General features: G+C 33.3%; 3 protein-coding genes across 3 annotated transcripts in view; all 3 read right to left on the reverse strand.

The window, feature by feature from the left end:
- Nucleotides 1–1,204: 1,204 nt before the first annotated feature.
- Nucleotides 1,205–4,016, reverse strand: LOC110429111 (3-dehydroquinate synthase). Its single transcript, XM_021445000.2, has 8 exons — nucleotides 3,555–4,016; nucleotides 3,291–3,441; nucleotides 3,035–3,202; nucleotides 2,724–2,950; nucleotides 2,278–2,401; nucleotides 1,858–1,920; nucleotides 1,636–1,779; nucleotides 1,205–1,549 (listed from the first exon to the last, which is right to left on the reverse strand). The coding sequence occupies exons 1-8, from the start codon at nucleotides 3,902–3,904 to the stop codon at nucleotides 1,418–1,420; spliced, it is 1,359 nt and encodes a 452-aa protein (XP_021300675.1). The 5' UTR covers nucleotides 3,905–4,016; the 3' UTR covers nucleotides 1,205–1,417.
- Nucleotides 4,017–7,685: 3,669 nt separating this feature from the next.
- Nucleotides 7,686–9,624, reverse strand: LOC110429122 (putative methyltransferase TCM_000168). Its single transcript, XM_021445015.2, has 4 exons — nucleotides 9,541–9,624; nucleotides 8,602–9,006; nucleotides 8,226–8,498; nucleotides 7,686–8,033 (listed from the first exon to the last, which is right to left on the reverse strand). Exons 1-4 carry the CDS (start codon nucleotides 9,607–9,609, stop codon nucleotides 7,686–7,688), a joined length of 1,095 nt encoding a protein of 364 aa, XP_021300690.1. The 5' UTR covers nucleotides 9,610–9,624.
- A 128-nt stretch (nucleotides 9,625–9,752) lies between these two features.
- The window catches only part of LOC110410042 (protein ALTERED PHOSPHATE STARVATION RESPONSE 1-like), a 1,084-nt gene continuing 824 nt past the window's right edge, over nucleotides 9,753–10,012 (reverse strand). The window contains exon 2 of the mRNA XM_021419612.1: nucleotides 9,753–9,761. Within this exon, the coding sequence (XP_021275287.1) occupies nucleotides 9,753–9,761 (9 nt within the window). The remainder of the gene's footprint in view (nucleotides 9,762–10,012) is intronic.

A 10,012-nucleotide genomic window follows, 5' to 3' on the forward strand; every position in this document is an offset into this window, starting at 1 on the left:
TATTTATTTATTTTTTAAAATTTCTTTTTAACGTGTTAATCGGCGGACTATTCAGTCATTCTCAATTTCATTGAGCCACGTGGCTTGGTTCGTTTCCCTCTTCACCGTCAACCCTCAGCTCCTACCGGTTCCTTCAACCTTAAACTTGATTAATCATAAACAAATAATTGTTTTGTTATCTAATAATTTTTTAATATTTAATGATGATCAAATTATACAATTAATTTTTATACTCTATCAAAAGAAATAGATTTAATCTCCGTATAATAATTTTTGAAATTTAAATCTCTATATTTTTAAAATTAACAATATTAATCTAATTATTAGGTGTATTAAAAAAATTTCATTATTTATATTGATATAATATTTGATTATACTGACATGATATATTTTATTGAAGTGATAATTAATTTAATGATATGACATTTAAAAATTATATTTATATTTCAAATAAATATGAGTTAAGTGATAATGTAATGTTGATGTAACATTACTATATTATTGATATAATAGTTTTTAATAAAATTAAAAATAAATTAAATAAAGGAATTGAATAAGCTAAATTCTAATCTTGTCTTTATATGTTATACTAGTGTTATTATCATTATTAAGTCCATAGATTAGTCTTTCAACATCATAGAAATGGCGCGAATAAAATAGCTTGTTGAATTGGTGTTCTTCAAGTATTAGCAAGCCCTGAATCAATACATTATCGTTTAATTATTGATTGTCATCTCATAAATAGACAAAATAAAAATTCAATATGTTTATGAGTACATTATCATTACCATTTAATTATAAGAGATGTTTTATTTTCCATCATAATCTTGAGTTTTTTTGTCTTTGGAAACTCTTATAGCACTATAATCTATATATGTGTGTGTGTGTATGTATTAAGTCAACATTATAATTTTTTACTCTGCAAATTTAAACAGATTAATATAAAGTTTTCTTATTAGCTTTGGATAATTACACAAATCCAAGTGTGGTGGGAGAAACTGCGGAGATACCTTCATAGGCCCAAATAGACCAAGAACGCCTTTCATTGTGAATATAGCACTCTGTAAGCATTTTGGGCCAAGAAACTACCAAGTTCCCACCCTGCACAATCTTTCTGGCTTATCAAAGTGGCAGGGCAAAGGATTTCTAATTGGGTAATTGGAGAAGTAAACAAATAGTAGAATGAAATAATAAAAGAAAGACAAACCAAAAAAATTCTTTTAGATGCATTTTTCATTTTTATTGACTGCCATAGACACTAACATTACAAGTTGGTATAAGCCTTTGCCAATGAAGCTCAAGAAGAAGAATCCTAGGTACGATAAACACGTAGCATGACCATAACGATACACGACCCAAGGATCTGGATGAATGATTTGAGTAAAGCAATAAGACAAGCAATGAATAAAATCAGGAACTATGACTTGCAAAATGCAGAGAGTGTATCATCCAGTGCCTTTCTATCATAATCGCCAGTGAAAACACAATTGCCAAGAGGACCTTTCAGAAGGATAAGCCTTAGCAGCCCATCAGCTACCTTCTTATCAACCTGCAAATAACCATATTGTACATATTTGTCAAGTATTAGAGAAAGCAGTCTGAGATTTACAGGAACAAGGAAAGCTTGGCTCTTACTGCCATGACAGACTTGAACATCTCCACAGTCATGGTTTCAGGAGGAGCAGTGGGTAACTTAGCCTGCAGTAAGATATCCTTAACTCGTTTGACAAGTGAACTGTTAATCCAACCAAGGCGGTATGACATGTCAACAGCCATGACCTGAGATTAGCACACAATCGAGTTTAGCACAGATGGAGGGAAGAGGATCAAAAAGAAATGCAATAACAACTGCAATACCATGCCAGCTGCAACAGCTTCTCCATGAAGCAACTGTCCATATCCGAAGCCAGTTTCTATTGCCTGGAAAGAAACATGAAAACATCAGGGAAAGGGAAGCTCTTGCGATATGGTGTGACTACAGATCCCTTTAATAACAAGAAAAATTTCCAAAAGAAAATACAAAATAAATTTATCCAAACCTCTCCCCCACTGAAAAAGAGAGTATAATTGCTATGAAATGACACTACAACATCTCAAATTGCAGGTAACTCAAAATTTTGTACAATTTTACAACCATTCCACAATTTCCTTTTCAGCATTCCAAACCACGCAGTCATACAACTTAAACTCTAAATAAGATTAAAAAATACTTTATAAAACCTTGATTTGCAAGTTATACTTGGAAGAAAAAAAAAAGCATACAGATATAAATCTTACATGACCAAATGTATGACCCAAGTTCAGCGTAGCCCTCAAACCACTTTCCTTCTCATCTAATGACACAACCTCAGCCTTGTTTTCACATGATCGCTTTATAGCGTAAGCCAGCGCATTAGGATCCCTGCAATGATCAACACCAGATTACATACAGGCTTGAAGAAATATAGCTTGTAATAATTAGGGAAGAACCACACTATAAGACCAAGGTTGGAGTAGACAAGGAGAGGCATATGAGTCCAAAATATTACAAAGCACACCAGTGAGCAGATTTGATCATGTAAAAGGGCAACAAAATGTATATTCCTAAAAGCTTGAAATGACAAATTGACAATGACCATTTTGAATTTCAATTGTTACCGAAAGTCCTCTCAGTTTCACATTTCAGAAGAAGTTTCAATTTATTCAAATGTTTAGCTAGTGTTCTTTCAATAAGCACCCCATACCTTGCCAACAGTTTCTCCATGTTCTTTTCCTGCCACTCGAAAAACTCAGCATCTCTGATGAGCCCATATTTTATAACCTCTGCCAGCCCTGATGCCAGTTCCCTATCTGGCAAAGTGCCCAATGTGTCTGTGTCTACAAGCACACATTGAGGCTGGTAGAAAGCACCAATCAAGTTCTTCCCAAGAGGATGGTTTATGCCAGTTTTACCTCCAACTGAAGAATCAACCTGTGTATAACAAAGTCAAAAACGTGAAAAGCAATGCACACAATGTGAAAATTATATATAAATGAGCCATGAGTACCAAGAGACCTGTGCCATAACAGTAGTAGGAATCTGGATAAAATTAACACCACGAAGAAAAGATGCAGCAGCGAAACCACACATGTCACCAATCACACCACCCCCAAGGGCAACAAAAGTAGATCTCCGGTCCAACCGTGACTCGATGGCCTTGTCAAAAACTTTCATAAGAGTTTCCTATAGGCACAACTATTACTGTTACTTCCATTGAGCTTAGCAGCAACAATGCCTCAAAATCAAAACGTTAACTAAAGGAAAAACACACCATGTTTTTGTACTTCTCTCCATCAGGTAAAATCACATTTTCAACAGAAACATTGGGGTTTCCTTTTGTCAATGCATCTACAACTTTATCCAAATATAACGGAGCAATTGTGGTATTAGTTACAACAAGAACTTTCTTCCCATGAACATGCCTATCAAAAAAACGACAATTCATTAACACTTATGCACCACGAACCACTTAACATACTCTTTTCAAAAATCTAAAAACAGATAGCTAGAATTCACTCTGAATGGATTAACTAACTTTTGAAGAAGTTCAGGTTGATCAAGCAAGCCGGAACCGATGTAGATCGGGTAGCTCCGATTACCCAAATCCACTTCAACAATAGTGGGAGCGCTGGAGCTCTTTTCACCAACTGACTGATCCATCACCTGAATTGCATTGGCGCAAATCCTCCCCCTGAATCCACTCGGTCTTGACAAAGCAACTCGGCCTGGATTCAACTCACCAGAACTCGAACCCCGGAAAGAAACCTTGGCGGGTTTATTAACCCGCAGGAAAAAGTCGGAGGAGTTGGGGTTCAAGTCAGGCGACGACTTGGTATTGAGCTTGGAAGAGAGAGAAAGAGACAAAGCGTTCGTCGAGCATGCCATAAGGCTGGTTTCGGGTTCGGGTCGGGGGGCTACGCGAGAAAGGAGGAGGGAGGGCCTTGTTTATGTTTTTGTGGTAGGAAGAAACATTTGTTTGAAGAATAAAAGAAAGAGGAGATGTGTGGGTAGGTGGGAGCGGAAGCTGCCGTGAAGACGATTGCGGAAACGAATGGCCCCGTTTCGTGAGAGATTGGGGGTTGGTGGCGCATCTCGTGATATTATCATTTCATATCTCATGTTTCATTTCTTAGTTCTCGTGAGAAGTAATACCTTTAATTTTGTCCTAATACTATTGTTTTATAAAATATAGTATTACTTACTCCTTTATTAAGAATACTTTAATTCAAATATTTAACATATTTTGCTTTTGAAATATATTTTGAATTAAAAGGCTAGTATATTCATTAATTTTAAGATATTCAAACTCAAATTTAATTACTTATATTTTATGCAAATTTGATCAAAAATTGATATTTAATATTCAAATCAAATTAATTCTTAATTTACGGTTACATGGTGTATTTTCAAAATGAAAAGTTATCTCTCTTTATATGAAAAGTTATAAATAAAAAGTTGAGTTTTTAATATGAAAAATTATGATTATTAAAAAATCTCACCAATTAAAAAATTATATTATATGTTGTGACATAATATGATTATTGAATTATTAATGACTTTTCATATAAAAATTATGTCTCTCAATAAGAGTGACATTTGAAAAAATATATTTAAATTTGAAAAATATAAAACAATTAAAAAACACTTGTACTCAAAATTTTAAATATAAAAAATTTGTAATTCAAAGATTTTATTTTATTATAAAAATAATTTTTTTTATAAAATAATTATTAAAATAATATATTTATTCAAAAATTATGTCATGTAGATTTTTAAAATTTTTTATATTTATATATTTCTTAATAATTTTTTAAAATAATTTTTTATTAAATAATTAATATAATTAAGAAATAATAAAATAACTTTACAAACCTCATTCAATTTTATTCAAATTTTTAATTTTTTTAAATTTTTTAAATTTCACCATCCATATTTCTCTCTTTTCTTTTTTATTCTTATATTATGAAATTATAAAAAATAAAATTTTTATTTAATTTATTATTATTATTATTTATTTTTTCAATTCTATTCTATTTGCTCATATATTTTAAGTTTCTATAGATTTTCTCTTTTAAATTTTTACGAATCATCAATCATATTCATTTTTTTGGTTTGTTATATAGATTATATCTCTTACTTGTCATGGTTTTTTATTTTTTATTATGTAGATTTTTTTTTAATAATTTTAATTTTTAAAAATTAAAAAATTATTATATATATAATTCTCAAATATAAGTTCTAGTGTTGTATTATTAGTTATTGTTTAAAATTTTACTAAATATTATTTTTATTAATCCTAATTATATAAAAAAAATTATTTTGAGTATATGTTTTTAATGTGCTTTATGTTTTATATTTAGTTAAAAAAATTATCTTGAGTATAAGAATAAATTATTAATTATGTATATCGTATTTAACTATTTATAACTTAAATATAATAAAACAATAATATTAGATGTTGACTATATTCATTTTTTAGTCATTTATAATTTCGAAATAAAATGAATGATAAGTTTCTTACAAATAATTTAATTATTTATATTAAAAAAGATATTACCATTATTGAATAAAATTTTCTTAAAGCACTATTATAATTTTTTTTATTTACATATTATATAAATTATTATTTATTATATATTTTTTAATTATGAATGTTTAAATTCAATATATTAATTTTAAAAAATTTCATTTTTATTTTTTTAAATTTTTAACCTTCAATAAAAATTAACTAGCTTCGTACAATGTCATGTAACATAGAAGTGCCTTGTTTGAAATGAAAATCCTTCCATTTGTTTATTAGTGGATTTGCTTTGTCAATCAATTCCGGGGAACCTGTATATGGATACTTTCGCATGTCAGGAACATTTTTTGGGGACCTCGGGCTGTAAAATGGGCGTGGCTTGTTCAGTGCATTTACCAAAGAAACAAATAAACCGATCTGAGAAAGCCGAAAAAGGCTAGAACAAGAGTGCACGAAATGCAAGGTTTTTGATGGGCAAAGCCTTCCGTAGGAAGAGCCAGGGACACTCGCAACGTACAATGGCCCAAACCCAGGTGGCCAGGTCCATTCTCTTCCCTTGGTTTTTCCTGAAATGCTGTCAAAGACTGGAAAACGGTGTTGAAATCATTTCCAGGAAGGTCATTCACAAACACACGAAGTTCTGGTGCGGATCGACCAAGTTGACAGCACCTTTTCTAGATGATGCTTGTGATCTGGGAAACTGCATAGAAAGTACTCTTTGGTCCTGACGAACATCCAAGGTCTGCCATGCAAGTTGGTGCAGCAGATATCTAACACCGCTTGCTTGAGCACCGGCATCTACGAGGAAAAGACAACTAGTCTACAATAAGAAACAAAGATATATACAATAGGCAATGAAAAGTTACAATATCTGATCATGATCTAGTTTGCATGGCCGCATATAGGTTGCATGGTTTCGACTAGCAAAAATTACAATGTGTGGAACAGAGTACACATAAAAAGTTTAAAGACAGAATGATATGAGTCAGTTTATCAGATAAGGCACGCTATCTAGCAATTATTTCCTCAACAGGTAGCAGAATAATTCTGAATCCAACTTCTCTCGTTTGCCTATCTTCCCCATTTAATATCTCTGCATTATTTTCTCATAGAATGGGAAGAAAATAATGGCTAGTATATAATTCAAATCCATGTTACAATGGCTAATGGGGTATTTTAAAAGTCTTAAAAATATAATTAAATATAGTTAAATAAAAATATATTGTTTATTAATAAAATCGAAACTATTATATATATTTATATAATCAATGATTAGAGGTGTTCAATGGTCAAGTCAGCCCTGCAACTCGACATGACCTGGAGCGGTGGTCATAAATTTTAGGTTCAATCTCGTTCTAATTTATTAAGAAATAATATATTTTCATTTAATATAATTTTAAAAGTTTTTGTTTGGAACATATAAAAAATATAATATTACTTACTCCTTTATAAAGAATACTTTAATTCAAATATTTAATATATGTTGTTTTTAAAATATATTTTGAATTATTACAGCAGTGTATTCACTATATTCATTGATTTTAACCCAAAAAAAATATTTCGAATTACGACAATTAGTGTATTCACTATATTCATTGATTTTAAAAAATTTAATTTATTACATCTTATGTAAATTTGATTAAAAAATTAATATTAATACTGGAATAAAGTTAATTCTTAATTTATAACTCCAAGTGACTACTTTGAATTAAAAATCATATTATTTTTTTCCTTGAATCTTGTCCCCTAATGGTTAGAACGGTCAATCTTGGTGTAGGTTTGATCCATCTAAGATTCTTGCTTACTGATGATAATCTGAAGTTGATTAATTTTGATTTTTTTGTTTTTGGAGAAGACGAGAAGAAGAGAGAACCGAAGATGAACAATGCTACTGTTGACCATGGGCATGGAGTCAATCATACTACCTGCAAAAGCTGTGGATTTAACTGTAGTTCTTGTTCAAAATGCTCATTAGATTGATTCACCGGAAGAACAAGATTCAAAACCATGTTTTTCAGCAGAAAGCACCTGGAAGAACTAATTTACCAACAGAAGAAATCAATTTCATCCGAAAGCTTTTGCAAGCAGAATGCGAGAACCAAATCCTGAGCCCTGACAGAGGCAACAGAGCAACTTTCTTTGATATCAAGCTTTCTTGATTAAAGAAATAACCAAGCTGACATGCTCCACTTCCTTGGTATCTGCTGCCATGATTTCAATAAACCTATGGAATAAAGGGTCCAGGATATCTGGCCCGAAATGACTCCGAAACATTGACTGATTGACTGCCCTGATGGCCTTCGCCATTCGTTTAGCTGTCATCGCTCTGTCATCTTTGATTCCTCCATTGACAGAATCCCATGGTAATGCTACGACCTCAAGACGGTCGAGGGTGAAAGATCCTTCTTTCTCTATCTCAGCTTGAATCTCTTCTGGGTGAGGCTCGTAATATGGGGTGTTGTAGGTATCTAACCTTTCCTCTTCGACAAGGCCCTGCATTTGTAAAGAAACGATCTAATTAGCTAGTTCTAGGAGGCAATGGACGGACAGAAACTTGAATACATGTTAAGTGGATTGTCTTTTCTGTTGATTTAGGGAAATTTTGGTCTGATTATTGATCCTACCATGTTGTTGCCATGGGAAATTATTCCTGGAGAGAGGCACGAAAACATTAAGAGCATATACCTCTGCGACCAAATCCTGAAATGCCTGACCTAGGTAGTCCCAGAGTAAACAGCTTTCATCTGAGGTTGGATCTGCTGTTGTTCTGCCCCTGAATGTCAAAACCATGCGGCCTTCTGGAGGTACTTCTTCTGAGCGTAACTTGAGAAACAAAGAGAAATCCTTCCGAAACTGAGTCAAGTAGGAACTTATCACGGCAGGTTGACTTGTCTTTGAGATGAAAATCTTCCATTTGTTTATTAGTGGATTTGCTTTATCAGTCAATTCCGGGGGCACCTATGGATATTTTTGAATGTCAGGAACATTTTTAGGAATCTCAGGCTCTGAAAATGAGCATGGTTTATACAGTGCATTTCCCAAAGAAACAATATAAACCGACCTGAGAAAGCCAATGAAGGCTAGAAGAAGAGTGTACGAAATGCAAAGTTTTTAATGGGAAAAGCCTTCCGTAGAAAGAGCCAGGGACACCCGCAACGTACAATGGCCCAAACCCAGGTCCATTCTCTTCCCTTAGTTTCTCCTGAAATGCTGACAAAGACTGGAAAACAGTGTTGAAATCATTTCCAGGAAGGTCATTCAAAAACACACGAAATTCTGGTGCTGATCGACCAAGTTGACAGCACCTTTCGTAGATGATGCCTGTGATCTCGGATACTGCATAGAAAGTGTTTGGTCCTGACGAACATCCAAGGTCTGCGATGGTGACGGTTTCTGGCAACTTGGTGCAGCAGAAATCTAACACTGCTTGCTTAATCAGCGGCATCGACCGGGAAAGACAAGTACTCTACAACAAGGAAAAATAAATTATGTATACTATAGGCAGGTGTATCACGATATCAGATAAGGCACGACATCTAGCAATTATTTCCTCAACGGGTAGCAGAATAGTTCTGAATCAAACTCAAGCCTATCAGAATTTAGCTCCTGGCTTGGTGCCTTCGGTGATTGGCCCCCATCAGGGGTCCAACCATAAAATTTTCGCTTTCAGACCAAAAACAGGAACCCGCTTATCTTGGAGCAGTGTTTCCTATAATGTACGATATGCAGAACTTTCTACAGATCAAGACATATAACATGCCAAATATGAGCTGCACTTTTCTTCCTGGCAATTTTAACACGTCAATCAATAAAACAAAATTTACTCTACCATGGTCAAAGATTGGCCATGATCTATAGTCTAGAGGGCGTTAACTGTCAACTATGTTCAGCCTGAAACAGGGAGGGGGCCTGCTCTTTCAGGGAAGCCATGCATCACCATGGAGAAGCCGTTTTTGCACTCTGATGGCTTTCCGGAAACAGAAAGGGTGAAGAAACTGACCTGTCCTATCGAGTTATTGGCATAGCTTTGCTCTCCACTCCCTCCATTCATGCTGAGAATTTGCTCCATTTTCTTGCTTTCCTTCTCCAAATTTTCTGCCCATATCTATTCTAACCTTGGGAAGCTCTCTTTTTATCTTCAGCAGCATAGAGTCAACCACGGCTTTGGTTACAAAAACTGGAAATATAATAATTGAATAAAAACCAAAATGATTATCCTGTCTGCAATTTTAATTAAAATGAATAGTATTTTCACTATTTCCTCAATCCTAACGACTTTAATTTATTCGTGCTATGATTAATTTTACTAATTAGATTATTATTATATTATTTAGTTGAAGCAGATTGCCCCAGTTTGCCTGCCATCTTTGGTATTTTATTGATTTTACGTACCAGCTCATGTTCTTCCAAACACCAATGCCAACATGCTTCTTTTTCTATAGTTCCATATAAAAACACATATCCATGGGCAA

This window comes from Theobroma umbraticum, unplaced genomic scaffold (genome assembly GCF_002168275.2).
Source record: "Theobroma umbraticum cultivar Fairchild unplaced genomic scaffold, ASM216827v3 scaffold_44.0, whole genome shotgun sequence".
NCBI lineage: Eukaryota > Viridiplantae > Streptophyta > Magnoliopsida > Malvales > Malvaceae > Theobroma > Theobroma umbraticum.